Source organism: Lithobates pipiens, unplaced genomic scaffold, assembly GCF_037356315.1.
Source record: "Lithobates pipiens isolate NorthernLeopardFrog02 unplaced genomic scaffold, aLitPip1_a1.2 Scaffold_1, whole genome shotgun sequence".
Classification (NCBI taxonomy): domain Eukaryota; kingdom Metazoa; phylum Chordata; class Amphibia; order Anura; family Ranidae; genus Lithobates; species Lithobates pipiens.
Window position 1 is genome coordinate 69352174 of NW_027507685.1, and position 26021 is coordinate 69378194.

The 26021-nt window shown below is 44.2% G+C and overlaps 1 protein-coding gene across 1 annotated transcript in view; it reads right to left on the bottom strand.

Moving 5' to 3' along the window:
- Positions 1-26021, bottom strand: part of CLPTM1 (CLPTM1 regulator of GABA type A receptor forward trafficking) — a 60952-nt gene that overhangs the window by 23224 nt on the left and 11707 nt on the right. Inside the window, exons 2-5 of the mRNA XM_077455748.1 lie at positions 9602-9726; positions 3252-3375; positions 2608-2766; positions 1396-1513 (exon numbers count right to left, since the gene is read on the bottom strand). Coding sequence (XP_077311874.1) covers positions 1396-1513; positions 2608-2766; positions 3252-3375; positions 9602-9726 — 526 coding nt within the window. The remainder of the gene's footprint in view (positions 1-1395; positions 1514-2607; positions 2767-3251; positions 3376-9601; positions 9727-26021) is intronic.

The following is a 26021-nucleotide window of genomic DNA, read 5'->3' on the forward strand; positions in this document are numbered from 1 at the left end:
TTTATACAGCCATACAACGTGCAGAGTAAGTGCAATCACTCTTCTGGGACCAGATGTCAATGTGTATGGCCGCATCATCTAATTCATCTCAATAGATGGCCGTATGTGATGCCAGTAGGTCCCAGGAGGGCAATTATGCAGGCTCTGCCCTCTGCACAGCCCCTGCGCAATAAACCCAAAAGAGAAGAATCAAAAGAGTAAAGTCACTTGCACATAGACATAAAATTACCAATATTCATATGCAGATTTTGCTGGCAAAGACCAGCAGAAAAATCCTGAAGAAAAAAAAAAACGCAAGAAAAAAAGAATAAATAGAAAACATATGTGTTAAAAAAAAAAAATGTATTTCGTCCTCTTCTAGCTGCTTGTGTTTCAATTTCAGTTCATACGCTTGCATATACTTGCGTATTCATTCACGTTAGTACAAACCATTTTTTTTTTTTTTTACAGCTCTTAGCGTAATGCTGCATTACAGATCTTTACAAAGTTCCCACAGACAATGCAGCAGTGTTGAGATCCACAAGAAAAATTAATGCTGCAAACGCATTTTTTCACTCATGTGCAAGAGGCCTAAAGGTTTGTGAAAAAAAAAGTAGATGGCAGCCAGGTCTGGCCACCAAACAAGCTCTCTCAGTATTGACCGCTATACAAATATGTTAAAGTGATATTAAAGTCAAGTTTTTTCCATTAGAAAACAACGTCATACTTACCTGCTCTGTGCAGTGGTTTTGCACAGAGCAGCCCAGATCCTCCTATTTTTGGGTCCCTCTTCTGCGCTTCTGGCCCCTCCCTCCTGCCGAGTGCCCCCACAGCAAGCAGCCCTCCCCCTTTTAAAACAGGAAGGGGTAACAAGGAGATGGGGAGCAGTTTAAGGACCCATTAGCACCAAACTAATCCATTAATGTATGTTGCATTATGCCACCTTTTTCATTTAAAATGGCCCGTCAACACACAACAGACCAAAGATCAGACAACATGCACCATTTTTTGTTACTGTAGTGCCCAGCAATGCATAGTAGTGTGTTGTCGTGCATTACAATGCAGTTATGTTACCTTAGTACATTGCGATGTTGTTAATTTTCAATGTTCCTCTAAGGTGTGCATGCGTTGTGTTAAAAACCTAAGCTGCTGCATTGCATAGGTGTGAAAGGGCCCCTAAGTATTTAGAATGGGGTTCAATAATACATTTTTTATTCAATTTTCTGAGCTCTATCATTTGGAAGACTTATTAGACACAGTGACTGCTTTCTAACAGCTTACTTATCGCCTCCCAAATACCAGCAAAGCATTTGGTACATAGACTAATACATTTTTGGTAAATAATCAAAATTGAGAGGAAATACAAAATAAATGCAAACTAAGAAAGAAAAGAGAATAAGAGAAAAATAAACTTACTGCGAGATGTATGGACAGTGGCCAGCCTCCGATATAGGGCCTTCCGGCTGGGGTCTGGGTGGAAGCCACTCTTTGTCAGATATACATGAATATAATAGGAGCCATTATTCTGTACTCCCTAAGACAGACCAAGAAGCAGAATTTCATTATATTAAGCATGTAGTGCCGTATGAATTTTTATGTCACCATCTACTCAACAAACTATACTACCTCATTAACAGCCCTATAATGCCACTGGCCAGTCTGTCCTACTGACCCTCTCGTTTCCATACTTTGGAGTCACTGACACAGAACAAGTACACAGATAAGGGCTTCTGATTGACTCAGACTTTCTTGATCTCCATACTTGTTGCACGATTCTAATTAATAAAAGCTGCAGGACAGCACGATAGCCAGTCAACTAGCACTTTCCGCAGAATGGCAGCATTTATAACTCTTCTCATGCCATGTGTACCTTAGTTATTTTGCCTTACAGTGGCTGTAAACCTCAGACAAAATATGAACAAAACATATCCTTCTATAGTGTGTACAATTAACAGAACTGGGTGTCTTTCCTGTTTTTCGCTTTGTTCCTGTGCTATCAGAATAAATCACTTCTGGCAAGTTTTTCTGACATCAAGAGAAAAATTAGGACAGGGGAGGAACCTCCAGCTGATTGATAGCCTCAGCCCTGTTCCTGTGTGAAGGGGGTGGGTCTCATTCTTCCAACCAAGTGTCAGAGCTCTCCTCACTGAGCTCTGCAGAGTGTAACTTCAGCTCTCCGTCCCTCTTTTTTTTTTGCTCTCAGAAAAACGTATACATTCTGCACTTTGAATGGATGCTGAGAACAGAATACTGCAGATAGATGGGTACAACTTATGGAGAAGGATTTGGTTCATCTCTAATACCTGAGGTCAGTCACTTCACTGAGTATACGTGAGGGTTTACTACAACATTCATTTAAAAAAGGCAGAAGGGACCAAAATGTGCACATAAGCGGATCTCCTAAACAAGACAGCCAAGGTTTTCGGTTTAGATGGAAACTTACCAGAGTTCTTCTGTAACACGGATAAACAAAGAGATGCTTGTTTAATATAGAAAGCATTTAAATGCAATGCAGGGACTTTTCAAGAGGTTCCTCTGAGTATTATTGCATTGGATCTGATCCTAATCTACAAAAACACTGATATTCCAGTGATGAAGAGCTCATTATACAATCCAGAAGAAGCTCACCTCTGGAACACTGATTTCTGAATACTGCTCATAGCAGCCATCTCCATTCTCACCACTGCCCCAGTCTCCGTACACCAAGTCCCGTTGCTCCCAGAAGAGAGCTGCAGTGGAGTTAAACTCTGTGAAGTGTTCATTCTCTGACAAGAACACATGGAGGTCCTGTAATACAAGAATCAAAAGAAACAGAGGAGCTTTAAAAGAAAACGTTATGAAAGCAAAATTATACCATATATCATGCAGTTCTTTTTACAAAAAAAGATTGTTAGGCCCCATTTACATTTGCAATTGAGGGGTGATAAAACCCTGCACACTAATAAGATCATCTCTCTGTAGGTTTCTTTTTGGCACCTATTGGATGCAGAACATCTGATTTTCACCAAGTACTGCCCCCTATCTCCTCCATCTCAGTGCTGCTGTTCAGGGTATTACAACTGACCAAGATCACGTCAAATACAGGTACCTATACGAGTGGCATTGAAAAATACCTTTTCATTTATAAGTACATAACTGCATTCCTGAGTGTTTACTTCATATCCGAATGGAAAAAGCTTTAAACTAAACTAAAACAACCCTCTAAAACTGTATTTGCAGCCTATTACACTGCACCCTCACCAGTGCTAGTGGTCTGGATGTAACAAGCATACCATTAAAGTGTCTTTAGGAAAAAGATTGCGGCTTGGTGGCCGGGGGACCCCGGTGGATGTGGCTGTGTCCTGGGGTGATGAGCCTCTGCGAAACCAACTGCTGATGGCCCATATAATAAAAATCCTGTAAAAGAAAGAAAATTGACCTTATATAAAGTCACCCTCATACTTAACAAATCCATGCATTTCTTGGCTAAAGGGGGATGCAATAGATCTACGATGCCGGAAAAGTCTTTAACCACTTCCCACCTGGCCAATGCACATATACGGCCGGGTGGGACCCGTCTACTTCTGATAGGACGTTCAGGAACGTCCTTCAGAAGGAGCGGGATCGCCCGCGCAGCGGCGACACGGCGCATCTCAGATCGGCAGGAGGGCTCTGTGATTGGCCCTCCTGATCACATGACGGCCGTGTCCAATCACGGCCGTCATGTGATGTAAACAAACAGCCGGTTGCTAGGCAATCGGCTCCTCCTCTCCTCACACAGAAGTCATCGCTGAGGAGAGGAGAGCAGATTGCTGCAGCCGGCTGATGATCAGTGAGTATGAGCTGTTTTTTACAGCTTTTTACTCACTGATCTTCAGTCTAGTGTCACCACACAACACACCACACAGTACAAACACAGTCCCCACATATGTCCCCATAACACACATGTCCCCAAAACATACATGTCCCCAAAAAATAAAAACACATGTCCCTAATAAAAACATGTCCCCCACATATGTCCCACTAAAATCACTTGTCCCAATGATTATGTGCACACATATGTACGTGATCACCTGCACACATATGTACATGATCATTTGCGTACATATGTCCGTGATCACACAAACCAATTATTATACACTTAACGGAATTTTTTTTACCAAAAACATGTAGCAGAATACATTTTGGCTTAAATTTATGACAAAATTTGATTTTATTGGATTTCTTTTAAAATAGAAAAAAGAAGACCCCCTCCATGCGCACTACACTTCGTGCTTGGAGGGTGGGACTTCAACTTGAGAAGTATCCTAAAAATGCAATTTCCCCGGCTGCCCCCTTGTGGTTAAACCCCACCTTAGAGCATTTTTACAATTTGCCTGAGCCACACGCTTGGACCAAATTCAACATTAAAAGGGTGGTCCAGGTGATCTCCAATCAATCTCTGGCCCCATTTCCTAAACTGATCTCTGATTTCAACACCCCTCAGAGTTATTTTTTTAGATACCTTCAACTTTCCCACGCCTTCAGTCACCAATTCTCCAACCCCCCGATCCAGATCATCCAATCCACCCTGGAGGACCTCCTCAGGTCTGGATGCGCACAAAAGCCCACCTCTCGCCTCTACTCTCATTTGGTGCTGACCTCCCTCCCCACTCTGGAAAAACTTAGGAACAAGTGGCTACACGACATACCTGACTTTGATAATGATGATTGGGACGACGTATGGGACTTCCCTTTTAGATCCCTGGTCTCCCTGAGAGACCGCCTGATACAATTTAAAATGGTCCACCGTGCATATTTCACCCCGCATAGGCTGCACAAAATGAACCCCGCCTCCCCCCCCGGCTGCTGGCGATGTGGAGCGATACCAGGTGACTTCACCCACATTTTTTGGACCTGCCCACCCATTGTTGACTACTGGAAAGAGATACTAAAGGTCATCTCACAGGTCACCACCATATCGCTCCAACCCTCCATGGCAATATGTATACTGGGCCTGGAGGAGGAACTAGTTCCCACTGTGCTGGGAAGGAAGGGGGCGAAAGTGCCCTGTATTGTAGTGGTTAAACACCAGCAGAAATCAACGAAATTGCAAGTTTGACTGAAACTAATTTTAGGCTATGTTCAAAGTGGCCCACATGGAAAAAACTGAGTTTTACCATGCGGGCAGTTGTCAGTGAAAGCTCTGGCTGAGTATGGTGCACCTTTCAGTAACTCAAACGAGTAACTTTTTTCTGTTACTTTGAAGCATCGCAGACACTTCATTCATGTCACTGCACACAACCACTTTGCATTGTGCCGATACATGCAGTGCCATCCAGTGTGCTGCAGAAAAATCCAGGCATGGTGTATTTTTCCCCACACTGCACATCACATCATTATTATGGTGTGAATGGGGCACCTAGAAGACAATTGCTTTCTATGTGCCCTAGTAATGACATGCATTTATCCAGTGCAGAAAATGCACGTGACAGCAAATAGTGTGATCAAGCTTAGTTAATTGTTACCAATGAAATGCCAATAATCAAGCTTATGGCAGGTAAACTATCTGCACAGAATATCTCACCTGTGCAGACAGTTTACTGGTGATGCTTCCAGGTTGCAAAGCACTCTCCCCAACACTGGCTCAACCCTGTCAGATATTGAAAGGCTGTCAGACTGCCAATGTAGAAACAGGTAGAAGAGCTGCAGTGAGGACCCAGAAAAGACACAAATCTGACTTAGCTGGAAATTCTGGATTATTTTTCTAGTGCCGATTATTAACTAAAATGATTGCTCAGAAGGGACAATAATAACTACATTAGTTACAGCTGAATTATATTACCTCTTAAAAGGGCACTAGCTGATAAGGTGACAGAATCTCCAAGGCTGCATACAGATACGTCTTTCAGATCTAAAAGGAATCTATTCCTCAGTGGGACTACATGCATACACATGCATCTACGGATACGTGTTCAAGTGGGCATAATAATATGCACACAACAAACTTGGTACCAAACGTCCAAAGTTCCAGCAAAGGAGCTGAAAGATGAACACATCAAATCCCAGCTGGGGATCACTGTTATTTGACAGTGATTGCCTTTAAACAGGGTGTTGAAAAAAATAAGAAACCATTTCTTGAAGTTCATTAAGGAGCACAGGATTCAATTATTCATAGACAAGTGGGGACACCTTATCATAAAGCATCTTGGATCCCTGGGTAAGTGATGTGGTGTCCAGGAGCTACATGCTACAGTCTTGTTTTCTGCCTCCACCCCACTTCACATTGTAAAACCTGCCCACTTCTCTCAAATTAACTTAATCCTGTGTTCCTTAAAAGTAAAAAAAAAAAAAAAAATGAAAAAAAAAAAAAAAACACAAATTTATTCTAACCTAGGTGGATGCAGCAACGACCCAAATCTGCATCTGTTCCCTGCAGGCTCTATAGTGAGAACTATGCGATCAAACACCACTGATCGCTTCATTCTCCCCTCTGGTCTGAGCAGAGAGCCATAACCATCAGTCACCGGCTCTATACTCTTCTCCCTCCAGCATGCACTGAAGTGCTGGGCTGTGGAGGGGGTAGGGAGGGGCTGGCTCAGGCTCTCAACGGAGCACTGAAAGACTGAACCAGGTGCCATTCCAGGCTTCTGGGCAGATACCAACCATATGGTCGGGATCTTTTCAGAGCCTGGAGCAGATCTGTGACTTCTGCCCGCTGTTGCCTGAAAACAGGTCACAGGAGTGCAGAACGAATTGCACTCATGTGATCCATAGGAAAAATATGGCCAAATAGCTTTGGCCATACTTCTCCTTTAATGAACTTTACATAAGTATAAAAATCAGGTCTTCCTCATTATTCAATAAGGGACACAGGATTTAGTTACTCTGCGACCAGTGGGTAGGTTGCGAAACAAAGCAGGGCTGCATCTCCTATTTACTATATTTTTAGTTTTATGTAAGTGGTGTTTACTATAAATCATGTTTTCAGAATGTCTGCACCCATAATGCTGGAATGATTCCAGAGTGCAGAAAATACAGCACAAATAAGAAGTGTAATCATTTGTTCAGACAGCTTCAACTACCCAAATGTTAGTATCGGACAGCTAATCATCTACAGCCCAAACAAACCTGTTTTGTTTTTTCTCCAAGCTATTCTCATATTTTCCTGCAAGTGGACCATTTCCTGTAGTGATTGGCTAACTGCATTTGTAACATTACATTAGGATTTTTGGTTTATCTATAAAATATATCATAGGGCACTGGGTACTTCATATTCATGACTACTTGAGTTATACACATTTTGTTACCCGCTGGAGTGTGCATGCTCGACACCGCCATATGCGTTCCAACACTGTTGTAAGACAGCTTTGCCACAGGGCCCCTCGCGGGCTCGCCATGCTTCGGGCACGACCTCGCTCTGCATAATTATAATTTAATTCTACGTCCACTTGGATGGTGGGACTTGAACCTGGACTCTGGGGTGTGGCCACAAAATTATGCGCAAGCGCAGATCGCCACAGTATTGGAACTCATATGGCAGTGTTGCGCAAGTGCAGTCCACCAGATAGCCAAAACGTGATGGGTCGCCATATGTGACAAAACACCAGTTTCGGGTGGACGCAGGCCAAATAAAACAAGAATTTTTCATCCGACATAACTCCTCCGAGCTTAGCTAAACCTCAGGTTTGTAGCAAGTAACGATGAACAGACAGAGGGGAGGGATCCCTGTATCCTGTGAAGTACTCACAGAAAAAAAGTTCATGGGTAAACCAAAAATCCTAGTTTCCAAATGTGCATCACAGGACACTGCACATGAAAGAACAGAGCAGAAAGACCAAAACACCCAAAACAGAATAGGGGAAAATCCCACTACAAAGCCACCTGCCAGACTCCTCACCCAAACCAAAAAGACAACCTTGTGCAAAAAAAAGCATCAGGGGAATCTCTTTTGGAGAGGTTCAAAAGGGGGTAAACATTACAGTCAGAAATGCCCTCATCTCTCAGGACTTGTTCTTCAACAGCCATGGTGTCAAAGCCAACGCCAGTGACCATAAAGCAAGATGGCAGACTGGACCCTGCAGCAGCAAATCTGGTCGATCTGAAAGAGCCCACGGATCATTTGCCAAGAGTGATGTCCACGTAGGGGCGTTCAGGATCACCAGAACACCTGGCACATTTATCTTGTGCAAAAGGCTAGGAATAAGCTGCTCTTCTGACAACTATGTTCTCCAGACCACCAAAGCATAAAAACTGGAATCCCCTGTCATAACCTGGTCTCGGGAGTCAGATGCATTGGCACCTGACTGAGCCTGTGCAGAGGACCAAGCATAAATACTTAGGAGTTGGATCAGAACCAAAGCAGACTTCTGAAGGTTCAGCACCTAATCAAATCTTTCGGGACCTGTACCGTCTGCTGGACATTTTAATGTTGGCTTTTGAGCCGATCATGCCATAAACAGCAGGTCGTCTAAGTATCTCACAATGGGGATACCACGGGGCCTTAGAAACCCTAGAACCCAAACCAACACCTTGGTAAATACTATGGGGGTCATGGACAGGCTGAATGGTCACACCAGAAACTGGTAGTGAGGGATCAAGCTGGAAACGCCAGGATGTGTAGGCATTCTTCATATCAATTGATGCCAGAAAGTCCCTCTGATGAAACAAAACAATTACCGAGCAGGTGGACTCCATCCTGAATTTTTGTGCTTGCAAAAATGATTGAGACCCTCAATGTCTAGAACAGAACAGATCCATTTGACTAGGTATCAGTAAACAGGTTGGGATAGCCGTGAGACCTTTATCCTCCCACCACATGTACAATGACCCCTTTCCAGAGCTGCAAGGAAGACTGCTCTTTTTTGTGGCTCTGAAGATACCCTTGATGGTAAAGATGCCTTTACGTTAGTGCACACCATGTCCACCAGAAAAGCACACTGATCTTCTGTGTCAGACAGCCCCACATTCTAAAATTGCTCCTGGGAGAAAGGATATATATAAAAAATAAAATAAAAAAAAGGGCTTCCGGCCCTTGATAGCTTCCTCATACTGAATATGTCCCTCCGACAGGAAGAAGGGGGCAAAAAGAGTGGCCTGATGTTTCAAACCAATGATGACTCCAGTAGAATACAGCGAAATCAATGTAGGATGAGCGCCATGCCCTTCTGAACATCCCGACTGCACCATATCACTTTGCATGTACAATTTTGCCTGCACCACCCCAAAACATAGGAAACATCCCTAGGGGAAAAAGCTGCCACATGATTCAACACAGAGGCACTTGCCAGTCCATGCTGCAGTGCCAGAAGGCCCAATATTCACAGCGTGCTTCCCCCCGCAGGACTCCAAGGAACTCAACTATGCCACCCTTCCCCTCAAGGGAACCATTGCCATGGAACCTGCAAAGCAACCTGCCAGCGAGGTCAATGGATATATTGTACCCTAAAGATGCAGCACTGATCGTCATGATTACAAATCGGTCTCTGCTCTTGCATGCGGATTCCAGGTATGTTCCTCTTGACCTTCTGGCATAGGCAACCTATCCAATTGAAGCCTTTCCATTCGACATAATAATGCAGCATAACCCAAATAGTCATGAATGAAGTATCCTGTGATTGTATGACAGAGAAATGATAGAAACCATTCATAGTAGCTCACTTACCTGAAGAAAACTCCTTTAATCACCTGCCAGGCATTGGGGGGAGCTGGCTGTTGCTGCTGCTCGTTCGGATTCTGTTGGTCAGGAGCAACAGCTGCTTCAGTTCCGACAGAGCCATTGATGCTGGCCTGAAAGAGACAATAACACTATGATCTAAAGCAGTGTAACCTAAAGTTAAGGCCATGTAACACAGCTGGGTTATATCCTCACTACATTAGCTTTCAGCTTCTGAACCTTAGTTTGGTTACTTCTGCCAAAGGTGTTACAGCACCAAAGGTTAGAGCACAACATTTTTCTTACATATATACACTTATTACTGCTGAAAAGTGAATTCATCAGATCTGAAAAATCAATAGTAATTTAAAAGGAGACCCTGATCCCAAGCTCAGACCTGGCAACAAGTGGTTTAGGCACCAAGCACTATGCTGCCAAATAAGGGACTATTCTGTCAAAGTGTTTTTTTTTTGGCCAGTCTGAGGAGGTGGGCTGGCACAGCAGATGTACACCTTTATGGCACCTTCTATTCAACCCGAGTACAACTTTATATTCTATGAACACAAGCAGGGATCAGCTTATAAAATAAGTACAGATTTCAGTTAATTCAAAAAAGAAAAGCCAAAAAAAAAAAGAGGCTTTGTTCACGTTTTGAGCAGCATCCAAGAACAGGGACGCGCCAGACCCCATGCTGTGAGCCAGTGTGAACCTAGCCTGCATCGCAATCAGATGACTGCAGTGGTAGCCATCAGCTTGTGCAGGTTTTGTTCAGCCGGCTTGAAAGCGACATGGCAGTTCCATAGCTGCCAATCACTTTTCACAGAGCCGGTGTTCTGTTGAGAAGTGCCCCCCATCGAATAGTGGAAGAAAAAGAAAAGAGAAAAAAACAAAATAAAATGTTTAAAGCGCCCCGTCCCGACGAGCTCGTGCACAGAAGTGAACGAATACCTGAGTAACGCCCGTTGGGTATCAATTTACTTGGCGTAACTTTCTTTCACACTATAAAAAAAAAAATTTGAACTTTACTGTGGTCTTATTTTTTTATTCAAAATCTTTTCCAAAAAAAGTGCCCTTGTAAGACCGCTGCGCAAATACGCTGTGGAAAAAAAATAGGAATTGCAATGACCGCCATTTTATTCTCTAGGGTAACAATATATAAGGTTTGGGGGTTCTAAGTAATTTTCTAGCAAAAAAAAAAAAAAAAAAACTGTTTTAAACATGTAAAACACCAAAATCTCAAAACGAGTCTAGCCCTTAAGTGGTTAAAAACCTCCAAAGTACTTCTCCTTTGCTAGAGTGACAACTAGCATGTAATTTACTCTACGCCAGGGGTCAGCAACCAGTATATCGCGGACAAGTGACCGGTAGATCACGGCCAGGGTTTGCTGAACTGCCATCCCAGATCATCAGAGTGTAATGCAGAGGGACTTGTAAAGTTGGAGCTGTAATGGGGAGCAGCCTGATGTAGTGCTGGTTCCTGTCCCATCCAGAGTGATACGAACTGCACTCCACCTCTTATTCTGGATAGCGGTCTCCAGATTGATGCCAGCAGCAGGAAAGAAGCGATCTTCAGGTCAGTGTGAAGCAATACACTGGGCATAATCGTATAGGGCTGATTTCATACTCATGTACTGCAATTTATCCACATCGCGGTTTTGCTGCACTTAGCCATTGACTTCCATTATATTGTGTGGGTTTGGTGCACTTTCTGAATGTAGGAGTTTTGATGTGCTCTCAGATATTGCACCACACCTGCAGGATAGAATAGAAGTCTATGGCAAAGCGCAACTAACCCAGAAAAGTTGCAGATGCACTTCTGTGTTGCACCCACGGTGCAGGTAAACCGCAGCACATCAGTGTGAAAGCAGCCTTTTAGAGGGCTCAGAACAGTAAGGTTCCATTAACAGCGTGGGGAGTAGCAAGACCCCATAGCTATGACGTGTTTTTATCAACCCCTGCCTCAACCACACCCCTTTTAACTGCAGTGGCCAGGGGTGTACACATGTTGCAGCAGGAGTTATATGCCCTGTCATGGTTAATGAGTGTGGCACCTGTCAAGCATGACCCATTCAAGTGAATGAGGCCACTCTGCAATTGCCCTGCAACCTTGCACAGTACAGCAAACAAGGGGTTAAAGCAGGCAGGGTTGCGTTGCCTTCTCACCACCTGCTTTAACCCTTTGGAACCTGCAGAAGCATGCAGTTGCGGGGCACTTGCAGAGTGGCCTTGTTTACTTAATTGGGTCTCAATTGGTAGGCAGTAGCACCCATCAAAAGCAACAGGGGGTTTACTTCTTGCTGTGGCATGTGTATACCTTTGGCTGCTGCCTCACCTCGGTGTGCAGTAATCCCATGACTCAACCACAGTGTTTTACCATCCCCAACTTTACATGTGAATGAGCACTAAGGGTGCCGCTGCTGAGTGCAACTAAAGGCTCATTCACAAGTGAAGCAGGACTACTGTTCCCCTGAAAAGCTAAGTGTGTTTGACAGGTGGTGAGGAGGCGAAATGTTGCCTCCTCACCACATTAACTAAACCCATGACTGCCGTGCAATGCACAGGATTGTGACATGGTAATACAGCAATTAGAGGTTTTAAACAGGTGTGAGGCATTGACACTGTGCCCACTGATCTTTGACTTCTCTTATGTTGTTCAGGTAGATCTCCACCTCTTTAAGTTTGCCCAACCCTGGTCTACACACTCACGATCTGTACTACATTTACCTTTAAAAAAAAGCATAACGTCATCATTCACTACAGCGAAATGGAGCTTTGCATGGGCATCACAAGAAGGGATTAAGCAACTGGTGGCGTCACTTCTGAAGCCGCTAAAATAAACAATTCCCATCACGCAATGGGAATTGTAGTTCTTAATGGGCATAATTGTGGGTGGGTGCACTGACGAGTCTGTAAATTGCTTATAGCAGGCTTGAGCGGACATTACGAAACAAGGAGTCTCCTGGTCTGTCAATTGGATGAGTCCTGTAAGAAGGCGGGTCAATGTAAAATGAACTACTTGAGGCCTGTGTGCACCAGCGGCTGCAGTAGGATGTGGTTCCTACTGTGGTCACTGGTTCTGTATTTAGAAGTAAAACGGTGCTTCTGAGCGGATTACAATGCATTGCATGGTTTACTTTATTTTTTTTATTGTTTTAATACACAACTCTACTGCAAAGTCTCAGTAACATTTCATTCATTTTACTCACAGCAAAAAGTGTAGTGCACTGCAATACACTGCGGTGAAATATATTAGTACATTAGTCCTACTTTTTTTCTGTGCACATCTCTGCACTGCAGTGGTGTGAACTGAATGCACGGGACACAATACAAATTTGCCTTGTCTATGTTAAAACTGCATTGGGCATTGTTGCCCAGCACAGCCTAATGCATATGGTGTGAATAGGCCCTTAGCTGATGCTACAAGACCAGTGGCCAGACATGGCAGCCATCAATCTATGGCCTGATTCACATCTACCGTATACATTTTTAGTGCTTCTTGCATTTTGTAGATTTGTACTACAGTCCATTTAACATGGTTTCCTATGGAACACATTCTGTAGTGCAAATCTGCAAAATGCACTAAAAATGCATAGGTGTGAATCGGGCCTTACTAAGGGAACAGAGCCCCTCTAAATCAAGGAGCAATTTGAGTGGGGAAAGGATTGTATTGTAAATCTGACTGAAAGGTAACAAATGGAAACACCCCCAAAAATATCTGCCCAGAGATCAGCTATAATGAACCTGCCGGCAGAAAGATCATTTGTAAATCCGTTTGGCAAATCATGCTTGAACTTGCAGTTTAAAAATCAGTAAAACGCAAAAAAAAAAAAAAAAAAAAAAAAAGTTAATGGACAACCTCAGACAATTCCAAACAATTACACACACCCACATGTCTAACACAAGCATAAACACTAATTGTTTACAACTGAACACAACTTGAATAGCCTCTGTACGTGGACACAATAAACAATAAGCCTAGGCTTTTGTGTTTTCTTCTGAAGGGACAAAGTGGTTTCATTTCAGAGAGATACAGTGTGCTATACAACACAGATCTACAGAAATGTACAGCACGATCGATTACCTGCACACATTCCCTGATAAGGACACAGCTAATTGGCCGAATACAAGCAATGGTACACATCCAGAACCTCCCCATGTGAAATCAATGTGTTAGCTGTATATGCAGGGACAGGGTCTTACTGAATCCACACTGACTGTGAGAATGAAATCATGCGAGTTCAGCTGAACTCGCACAATTTCATTTCCGCATGCGATTCCTTCGGGGACGATTTTAGAGACATCTGTGCGGGTTTCTGCACAGATGTCAATTAAAATCACACCCAGAAATTGCCAAAAGTAGTACAGAATCTACTTTCGCATCGATTTGGAAGGTGCCACTTGCCATGCGATTTGACATGTCAAATCGCATCAATGTGAACCAGGGCTCAAGCACAACTCCAGGCAAGCAGCTACATACACATGTCAACGGTCTAATCTGTGAAAAGATTTGTAAGTCTGCCCAGCAGCTTTTGCGATTCGGATACCTGTGCCAGACAGCAAAGCCAGGAAGACGGCGCTGCTTTATCTGCTCTGAGTTAAGCAGACAATAAATGGATTGAAATTTGGTCAGATCAGCAGGGATCAGCCAAAATTTCAATCCATCTACGGCCATTATCATTTGACAAAAGTAAATCTAATTAACTTCTGTTGAATGGAAAGGTTGGAAAACCTTTGTTGATCAGTGGCTTCAGCCATTAATCAGTGTCTTCTAACAGTGAAGGACAGCGGAAGAATCTGCTTGTGTTTTTTTTGTTTCAACCCACTGGCAAAAAAATAAAAAACCCACAATTAATCTATGGGCAGCTTTAAGGCTGGGTTCACACTGGAGCGGCTACAAATCACATCCAATCTCTGTGCGATGCGAGTTCAGCCATACAGATAGTATGGCTGAATTCGCATCGCACCCACCGCAAACTCGCACAGGACCCTTTTTTTGGTCCGCAGCAGAATCGGATCGCATGGGTGTTCACACCATGCGATCCGATTCCTGTCCGAGTTTGCAGATCGCACTGCGATATGCGAACTGATCTGGGGGTGTCATTAAGGTTTCACTGACACTCCCAGCAGTCCGCATAGGGCGGTGTGAACTTTCGGTGGGAGGCATGCGATGCGGGAACCCTCCGCGGATTCGCGGCGTTCCCGCATCGCTTCAGTGTGAACCTAGCCTAAAGGCTAAGTTCACCTTTTAAAGCATGTTATATGTTAAACTCATATTTAGGGCGTAACCTGCTCCTATTCACCCTCCAACGTGGGGACAACTCTGGGTTAAAGGTGACTATTGCAGCCTGTGTGTTTTCTCCTAATATTTACCCTACCTGGGGGTAAACTGAAAATTGTCTGATTTTGGGCTTTAAAAGTAGGGCCAAAGCTCTTTTGGCTGTACTTCTCTTGTGGGTCAAAGGACAGCACTTTGTTTTGCACTCCTGTGACCCATTTTCACCTGCCAGCACTCAGCCGTTCCAGACTTTGGCGAGAGATTTTAATGTCGGGATCCACCCAGATGTCTTGACTAGTGTGACGGGAGTCCCTTTTGGCGGGGTGGCTTGGCTTGTGGAACCCAGCTTACCTTAGAGAACCCTAGAAACTCCTTGTCCAGCTCCACCGTCCCCTCCTATGTGTGACTCGCCTTATGTCTATTAGGGGCTCAGGGTGACAGAGAACCCCAGTCGGGTCTGTCCTAACCAGACTCACCGTACAACCACACCGGACTCAGCATTTCCCTTTACCCCAGTTATCCTGGTGCTTATATGTGTGGTTTGTGTTGAAAGAATGAAGGGGCTTTCACTTGGGACAGTAATATTTCTGAACAACATCCCTCAGGAAATATATGAAGATAAATGAATTCCACCTGACTACTGATATATTGTATGAGCTTGGTCTATTAGAATGTTGTATACTTTTTACTAAATCGTTTGAGGGGTGGCTGTATCTCATTGTTCTATTGTTTCCGTCTGCCTTTGGAGCAAAGTATTATGGGATGTGTACGTGTATGTGGATTAGCTGGGAGAGGGGAGGGGGAAATTCTCCAGCAGCCCCTTCTGTCTGTGTGGGTCGCTAGTTATTGAATGTAGTTTACCCCGCTCTGTTTTATTATGCAAAAATGGGGGACTGTCCCCTGAGTGTATATCTCTCTGTACCTGTGTTTGAACAGTCTTATGCTTCTCTTTACCCTACACTGATGCCTCGACAAGTGACTGGGTGGGCTAAGGGACATTGGATTGCGCTGGCACCGGAAAAAAGGAAGCTTTTACGGTGGACTTACTCTTGAGTACGGGGTCGGTCACAACTAACAACTGATTTAGCCTCTCAGCATGCCACTTAGAGCCTGAGACAGCCGCTCTCACCCCCTCCACAGGCTGGCGCTCCAGTGAGTGCTGGAGGGGCAGAGCGAGTGACTGTAAGCAGCTTTCTGCTCACTAAAGACCGAGAACTGAGTGATCAGTAGTCTCTGCTCAGTTCTCAGTCTTAGAAGCAGCAGGGGACAGATTAGGAGTATAAATGTGGCAAAAAGCCTGATTCCGAAAAAATGGAAAGAAATAGAAGCACCCAAAGTAAAGGAATGGCTAGGAAAAGTTGAGGAAATGTATAGTATTGAAGGGCTGGGAATGGAGGAAGAAAGAGAAAGAAAGAGATTCCATGTGAAATGGAAATACTGGAAAATCTTTAGACAATCTATGATTTTTAACGAGGTAATGGGTCGGTAGGGGTGGGGAGAGGGGTGGGAGGGAGATATTTTAGAAGAACTCGAGAAGGAAAGAAAGAAAACCAGGATAATGTGAAAAATTGAAGGGCATGAATGTATTTTGGTCCTATGGTTTTCTTTTATAATACTTGATTATGTTTTGTACGCAACTTAAATGAAAAATTTAAATAAAGAATAAAAAATAAAAAAAGGAGTATAATTTTTTTTATTTACACTTAAACCCCAGGGTGCTGAATGGCCAATAAAGCAGCAACATGCTCCTTCATTGCATCCTCCTCCTGTAAGCACATATGCATGCAGCAGAGCCCATCTTACTGCCAGTCTGGGTGTTGCTGTGCTGAAGAGAAGATGACCGAGGGCCTCCCATATCACCTAAACATTTCAGAGAATTCCAAAGAGCCCACGACAGGACCAAACATTCTATACTCAATCTTGCACACCTATGCACAAATGAAGGCCTCCAGTGACTTATGACTTTTTTTTTTAATCCAGTCGAAGAAGCACTGTTGCCCTTCTGAATAGTGAACACAACTCCATTAGGGATGATTGGCCAAGCAGAATGCCTGTGACCTTACACAGAACAAACAATACCTGCAGGCGCTCCATTATCAGAATTGTCACTGCACCCAGTGTACAGAACATTCTCCTAACACAATTACAGCAACATTTCTGATCTGATCTATTCCTGATTCATAGAATACGTCTGATCGGAATATTCTCCATTGTTCCAGGTACCAGAAGTTTGTCATGTTTAAAAAGGTACAGGCTGGATAATTCTGTCTTATGGTGTCCTAATCAAATCATGGGAGTGCAGAGTCTGAACTGACACAAGCAATTATAAAGCAAAATCAGAGTCTGTCCAGAGCATTCCTGGCCTAACAAATCATGTTGAATGTAGAGATAAATGAAAAAAGAAAAAAAAAAAAAAAAAAACTTCAGATTAAACCCATGGTTCCACACATAAAAGCATGCCTGTCATGGAAGAAACATGGGAGGCCAGTCATCAGGCTCTGACAGTGAGGAAAGGAAGCCCACCTTTCCGACTTCTGGAATATTGTATGGGCTTGGTCTCAGACTGTTGTATACTTTTTACTAGATCATTTGAGGTGGGGCTGTATCCCATTGTTCTATTGCAGGCATGTCCAAAGTCCGGTGTTCTGTCAAATACTGTCCCCCATCGGATAGTGTCCGCTTTGTACATGACAAGCAGATTCCGAAAATATCCGAAGATGAATGGCGCCTGCGCCGTGAGTCCAGGTTCAAGCCCCACCATCCAAGTGGACATAGAGTTAGAATATAAAAGAGCCGAGCAAAGCAAGGCCGTGCCCGAAGCGTGATGAGAGCGAAGCGAGCCCACGAGGGGCCCTCTAACTATGTGCAGCCCTATGTCCACTTGGATGGTGGGGCTTGCGCCTGGACTCATGGAGCAGGCACCGTTCATCTTCGGAGATTTTCCGAATCGCCTTGTGCTCCGTACTGCTCAAGCACTGTGCCGGCGCAGTACGGGGCGGACAGTATTCGATAGGCGGGCATTTTTGGACAGAACACCGGCTTGGGGGCCAATCATAGCCCGCAGTCTGGTTATCTAACCGGCCTCTCTCAAACAGTGTGCCGCAGGATTAGGGCTGTTAGATGAGCCTGATCCCTGACACTCTGAGAAGCTCTGTCAGCTTCAAAAGTGAAAGTAAAGTGCAGGGGAGCGTGCTGTGCTCTCTGCTTCCCCCTACAGTGCAGTACCCGGCTGAATGAGGAAGCTAGAAAGGTAGAGTACTGTGCTACAAGCTAAATTAGCGCTAAAAGGGCTTTATTCATGTGTCTGTATGCGTGCGCATCTGTATGTATATGCGTACGTGCCTGTGTATATGCGTGCGCATATGCGTGCCTGTGTGTATATGCGTGCCTGTATGTATATGCATGCATGTGTGTGCATGAATGTCTGTATGTATATGCATGTGTGCGCATGAATGCATGTGTGCACATGAATGCATGCGTATGCCTGTATATATGTGTATGCGTGCATTTGTCTGTATGTATGTTACTTTTAATCCGGACCCCCCCCCCCCCCCCATTCTTGTACCATCAGAACTGCTTTTGTAGGGCTTGTGTGTAATAGCAGCCAGGACTGCTGCTCCTCTGAAATGCAATCCATACACAGATCACTTTTCAGAGGCATTTGAAAGGCAATAAAGGAGGCATTATGTTTCCTCCTCACCACCTGTTTTAAGCCCGTAAATGCAGCATCACTATACCGCAACTGTGCAATCCACACAGTTGTGGGGTAGTTTCAGTGCAGGCCCATTCACCCTGGGTATACCTCCAGCTGCAGCCACAGCATGTGTACACCCCCAGCTGCTCCCTCTGCAGCTAGGAGGGGGAGAAGTTGGCGGTGGTAAAAACAGCTTAACCATGTGGTTTTACTGCCCTCCAACCTGACATGGTTCACATCTGTGTGGCTGCGTGTAGGGCAGCCCATTCATTTCAATGTGCTTCCCTACGCACAAAAATGCAGGGAAAGAAGTCCCCAAGCTTTTTTTTTTTTTTCTTTTTTTTATTGCACTGCACCAAAAGCACCCCACGTTTTCCAATGTGTGGGGTACCATTAAGAATTAACGGTACCCCTAAAGAGCAGAGCATTCTTCTGTGTGTCAGGAATGAGCGTGACAAAGGCAAGAGAATTCTTGTTGGGCAGTGTATTAGTGCTCGGACAGACACACTTAGACCGAATTTTAATGGTTCAAAGAATGTCAGGCAAAATGGTTGGCCATCACCCATGTTCACATCATCAAATACGGCCCTCTTAGAAAAAAAAGTTTGGACACCCCCGTTCTATTGTTTCTGTTTGCCTTGGGAGCAAAGTATTATGGGATGTATATGTGGATTAGCTGGGAGAGGGTAGGGGGGATTTTTCAAGTCACTCAACTTGGAGCTTACACAGGGTTGAGTCCTGCCCCCTCCCCCCTTGCCTCCTTGTAACAGCATAGGGCCAATCAAACATTAGAATTGTCACATGAGAGGGAGGAGAGTAATTCATATACCTCTCCATACCTACAAGTGCTGATCTGGGTGGCTATATGGAGCAAAGTGAAAAAGTGTGTGCTGCTGGGGAGGAAGGAATCACAGGAAGTCTGATAAACATATGGACACTGCCACTGCTGATCTCACCTCCTGAAAGTGCTGACTGGCGGGATTCCATGTTAAGCTAACAGATTTATTTTTCTCCAAAGGAATGACCTAGAAAAAAAAGTATGTAGAGTTCTGTCTTGTCAAAGCCAACCAGGCAAGTAATATGTTCAGGAGAGGATCACTAATCTCAGCCCACATCTCCTCAGTAAAAGTTTACTTTAGGAGGTTGTGATCATTGACCTCTCCAAAAAGGTAGTCATGCAATTACGTATTTGCTCTCCTTCAGCCTGCAGGCTTGTTGGGTCCTTCGCACCGGCAGTTGCCTCATTAGGCTGGGTTCACACCGCTGCGGGTGGGAGACCCAGATGCGATTCGCACCGCACTGCAGTGCAAATCACATCCGATCTCTGTGAGATGCGAGTTCAGCCATACAGAGAGTATGGCTGAATTCGCATCGCACCCGCCGCAAACTCGCACAGGACCCTTTTTTTGGTCCGCAGCAGAATTGGATCGCATGGGTGTTCACACCATGCGATCCGATTCCTGTCCGAGTTTGCAGATCGCACTGCGATATGCGGACTGATCTGGGGGCGTCATTAAGATTTCATTGACACTCCCAGCAGTCCGCATAGGGCAGTGTGAACTGCCGGCAGGAGGCATGCGATGCGGGAAAACGCCGCGGATTTGCGGCGTTCCCGCATCGCTCCGGTGTGAACCTAGCCTTACAGTGGCGCTGCCGATCAGCAGCTGCATCGGATTGGATACTGTCATTGTTCGATGGATAACTTTCAAGCCTCCTCCCTTAAGAAATGTCTTCCGTTGAGCCAGGTGATCCTTGCATGGTGGCTCACAGCTCAGATTTTGTCCGATTTAGCAGCAATTGTCTGAAATTCAAATTTTTTATGGACTGTCTAGAAATGGTGTTTCCTGGCTGTCATGCTGAACCTCTTTCTTTAATAATTAGAGTAAACCACACAGCTGAAGTAAAAAGTTTTTTTTTTTTGGGAGGCTGAAATGGGCTTTAATGGTACCATACAAAAACTTGGGATAACAGCATAAAAAGTTTTACGTTTTATTACAAGCACAGTTAAAAAAAAAAAAACAGAGTTAAAACAAGGACATAAAGGCTCTATATCAGGGGTAGGCAACCTTTTGAGCACAGTGTGCCGAAAAATGTTATTCAAAGAAATTGAGCATTACGATTTTACGAAAAAAACGTTAACTTTACACCCTCAATCACGAAAAGGATTTTTTTATATAACAAATTAGTAGTTAGAAATTAACATCCTGCACTCATGCCTCAGATCAGCCCCAATTTCTGCAACTCCACACCTCAGATCACTGTCCCCCCTGGCACATCTGCCCCATCACTGTACTACAAATAATTTTTTTTTAATTAGTAATAGCAAGCCAAAAAATGTGTTACTCGTTAGCGTAGTTTTTTGGCTTGCTATTAATACCAATTTTAAAAAAATATATCTTTATAGTAGTGGTGGGGCAGATGTGCAGGGGGTTACAGTGGTGGGGCAGATGTGCAGGGAGTCAGTGATCTGAGGTGTGAAGGTGCAGGAATTGGGGCGGACCTGAGGCTGAAAGTGCAGGATGTTAATTTGTCACTACTAGGAGTAGTTTACAGCATTTACTATATAAAAAATCCTTTTAGTGATTGAGCGTGTGAAGTTGACATTTTTTGCTATAAAATCGGCACGCTCAATTTCTTTGAAAACATTTTTCGGCACACTGTGCTCAAAAGGTTGCCTACCCCTGATTTAGAGCCTTTATGTCCTTGTTTTAAATCTGTACATTTTATACTGTGCTTGTAATAAAATTTAAAACGTGTTATGCCAACTATGTTGGTCCAAGTTTTTGTATGGTACCATTAAGGAGCAGTTCACGCCAGATGCAGTTCCGTGCTCTTTTTTCTGCACTAAAAATGCATGCACAGCGTTTTCCATGTATTCCATATAATGGCTCTAGTCCACACTGCTGCAGAAACTGACTGTATTGGTGCATAAAAAAAAATGGAACGGCTTCTGGTGTGAACTGGCCCTAAAGTCCATTTCAGCCTCCCAAAACAAAAAATAACCCTTTTTATTGTGTTTGGATGAAGGTAAACCCCCCCCCCCCCCTTTTTTTTCCTTCTATACCTCACTATAAATGTTGGCACTGCTCTAAACAAACAGTTGAAGTGTTCACCCTATGAAAACACCAGTTTTCTTTAGAATTACTAATAGGTTACCCATTTCCCTGCTTTCCTACACAATCTATGAAAATGTCACTTGCTTAGTGTAAGTCAGCCACCTTTCCAGGGAGAGGGTTATAAAGCGGAATGTAATTAAGGTCAGGCTGTCACAGGGTACAAACAGATGTAGAAGTAAAGTTCTCTACTTACAGAGCTGAATGCTCCTGGTTGTATTTGGAGAGCTCACTCCAAGGACACAGAGCAATGGGCAGAACATACAAGGTCCCCATAGAATTCTCTATTAGTTCTTGCAATCTACCAACAATTTGAAAGTAGGTACCCTAACCATTTTGAGGCATTGTAAAGTAAACAGTCTTGTGCGTAAAATGTATAGCCTCTTTCTGGGAAAACAATCTCCAACAACATAAAAAATTATCACTGTATTAAGAAAAAAAAAAAACACTGTCAAAGTCACAATCCCATGATGCTGCAGTCTCAAGTCTCCTCTCTTCTTCATGAGCGAGTCCATGTCGCTTTCTATCCAGGGGTGGGCTCCTCCCAGGATCCAAAAGGGTCTGTCAGGGAACGGAAGGTCAGGGTGTATCTGCAGTACAGGATTTAGCAGTTCCTTGCGCCTGGAAACTGCAGCAATGGGGGAGCTGTCCATGGTACTGCAGTAAGCTGCATCCAGGCTCAGCGGCCCGATGCAAAATTGCATAACCCGGTCATTCCTGCAGTAAGAATCTGCAGGTTCTTGTCGCAGGAGACCGCAAGTCGCAACAAAGCAACATGTGAAAGGGGCCTTACATGTCTTACCAAATAAGAACATAAAGAAACCTTGCAGGTAGGTAGGGGTGTGTGTGTGAGGTTGAGGTTGGGGGAGCGGGGTTTGGCCTGGAGTGTGGCTTTTATAGCTATAACATGCAGTTCCTCTGTCCAATCCAAAACTTTTAATTTAGCTTTAGCATAGAATAGAGACTAACTGCTTCCGGACCGCCTCATGCAGATATACTGCGGCAAAAGGGCACGTACAGGCAGATTAATGTGCCTGTACGTTGCCCTTTAAGAGGCGGCTTGCAGTCGCTCTGTGACCGCGGGTCCCGCGGGCTTGATGCCCGTGGGAATACCCTCGATCATCTCAAGGTGAGGAAGAATGGGGAGATGCTAATGTAAACAAGCATCTCCCCGTTCTGCCTAATGACCCTGATCACAGCTCCCTGTAATCTGGAACGGTGATCAGTGATGTGTCACATACCGCCCCTCCCCCCTTAGAATCACTCCTTAGGACACATTTAACCCCTACAGTGCCACCTAGTGGTTAACCCCCTTCACTGCCAGTCACATTTGCACAGTAATCAATGCATTTTTAATTGCATTGATCGCTGTATAAATGTGAACGGTCCCAAAATCACGCCAAAAAGTGTCCGATGTGTCTGCCATAATGTCGCAGTCATGATAAAACAAAAACAAAAAAAATCAATTCAAATGCCATAAAACTATTTCCTATTTTGTAGACGCTGTAAATTTTGCGCAAACCAATCAATATACACTTATTGCAATTTTTTTACCAAAAATATGTAGAAGAATACGTATCAGCCTAAACGGAGGAAAAAAATAGTTTTTTTTTTTGGGATATTATAGCAAAAAGTAAATGTTTTTTTTCAAAATTGACGCTATTTTTTTTGTTTATAGCGCAAAAAATAAAAACCGCAGAGGCGATCAAATACCACCAAAAGAAAGCTCTATTTGTGGGGAAAAAAACGGATGTCAATTTTGTTTGGGAGCCATGACGCACATTCGCACAATTGTCAGTTAAAGCGACGCAGTGCTGAAACGCAAAAAGTGCTCTGGTCTTTGGCCAGAGCATGCGATGGGAAAGGTCTATGGGAGCCTGTCTCAACCAGGGTTTAGTGGAACTCTAGGGTTCCCCAGGCTGCAGTCTATTTATTACTTCCCTTCCAATGGTTTCTACATAGTGTTGGAGTCAATGTCACTTTGCAGTCAATTGCATGACACCAGTAAACTTTTTAGTTGTCTAGAAGGGCCCTTTCAACAACTTTTATCCCCAACAAGCAGAATGGCCTATGGAGGTGAACGGCCAATGAAAAGCTCATTCACTTTGAAAATATTTTTGAACACAACTAGCTCTAGTCACCCCTTATGGTGCATACGACCGGACTTTGACATCAAAGGTCCGACGGAACGATTCTGGCAGACCATTCGATCGTGCGTGGGCTGCAGCGGACTTTTGATTTGCAAAAATCCGTCAGACTTTAGAAATGGAACAAGTTTCAAATTTTTCCGCCTGAACTCCGCCGGACCCAGTTCCTACCGAGAAATCCACTTGTCTGTGTGCTAGTCCGACGGACAAAAACAGACGCTAGGGCAGCTATTGGCTACTGGCTATGAACTTCCTTATTCTAGTCCGGTCGTACGTCATCACGTTCAAATCCGTCGGACTTTGGTGTGATTGTGTGTGGCCAAGTCCGTTCATTCGGAAAGTCTGTCAGAACTCCGCCGAAAGTCCGTCGGACCTAGTCCCTCGAAAAGTCCGGTCGTGTGTACGCGGCATTACACGGACAGATATTAGATTTAGTCACAATAAGGAACGTGTGCACTTTCATCAAAACCCCCATTCTACTACAGTAACCCTGCATCCATGGCCCACCAAAACTTCTGAGGGACAGTCTTTAGCTTTGAGAGATAATCCCAAGAAGCCTTTGAGTATCTACTGTACAGGCATGACCAGCATTCCACAGGATAACAATATGGTAGGCAAAGGCCGCTGGAAGCAGGCGAGTATGCATGTAAGGGCAGGGAAGGGAGGCAGAAATAAGAGCACTGTCTGAGAAAATGCACTTTTCCTTTAACCTTTAGATCTACATGACTAAATGACTAAACAAGTTAATATGTAAAAAAGTAATCAACCATTAAAATTCCTGAATAAAGTCCGACAAAGTAAACGCCAGTTGGTGAAAGATTTACATATGGTACAGATGACTAAATAACAAAAGCCTACACATAACAAATCTACACAGCAAACAGGAGGAAGGCATGAGATGGGGGTTCAGAATCACCCATGAAACTTGGGAACCATATTTGCATAACGGAGAGGCACTTGGAAGGTGTGTGCCCAAAGTGGCCTATCATGAAGGCTGCCAGACGCACCTAGCTTACCAACCGCTCAATGGAGTTTATTTAATAAAGCTGGAGTGCGCAAAATCAGGATCACTTCTGTATAGAAACCAATCAGCTTCCACGTTTTATTGCCAAAGCTTAATTGAGCAACCGGAGGTTAAAAGAGAATTGGTTTCTATGCAGAAGTGAACTTGATTTTGAAATCTCCAGCTTTAGTAAATAAACCCCAGCGTCTGCCACATCTCTCTGCCAATCATTGCAATGGCTTCCATGCACCCAATGAATAAAATGTAAAATACTAACAACATACAAAGCCATCCACAACTCTGCCCCCAGCTACATCACCGACCTAGTCTCCAATTATCAACGAAACTGTCCACTTGGCTTTTCCCAGGACCTCCTTCTCTAGCTCCCCTTGTTTCCTCCAGCAATTTTCTAGTGCATCTCCCATTCTCTGGAACTTCTTACGCTAACCTGCACAGTCATCTCTGTCATTACTCTGTCTACCTTTAGGCCAGTGGTTCCTAACCTTTTTTGAGCCACAGCCCCTTTTAAGAATCTGATGAAAGCTATAGTCCCCAGAAATATTTACGTAAAGAAAACTATGCCTGCAATGTATAAACAGATAATACTAAAGAGGAAGTAAACCCTGATAGGCGTTACTTCCTCTGTTTCCCTGCAGAGGTAACGCATAATGGGCTACTATCCATTGCATAGTAGCCCATTATGTGACACTTACATGCAGGAGAAAACCGCAAAGTCCACGTCTTCCTCGCTAGTAGCGAGCGTCCATTCTTCACCCCTCTTCCTTCCGGGGCTGCGAACTCTGGCTCTGTGACTGGCCGGAGTTGCGCGACGTCAATCGCGCACATGAGCCGCCTTTAACTACATTACCCGAGCTAGAAACGGCACAGTGTGCCCTCTCTAACTCCAAGAGGTTTAATGAAGAGAATCACATCACATAGGAAAGGTGCAATGTTTCGGAGCCGCGCAGGACCCCTTCGCCAGGCATATGATGATCACATGCCTGGCAAAGGGGTCCTGCACGGCTCCCAAAAAGTGGCACTTTTCCTTTGTCATGCGATTCTCTTCATTAAACCTTTGGGACAAAAATTTGTCGATCCATGGTGTGCTGGCGAATATGTACGCTTGTTTGATGCTTCCAGGACCTAACTGGTAATTGCTGCAGCACCCGCTACTTCATGATTGATACCAGGAACGTG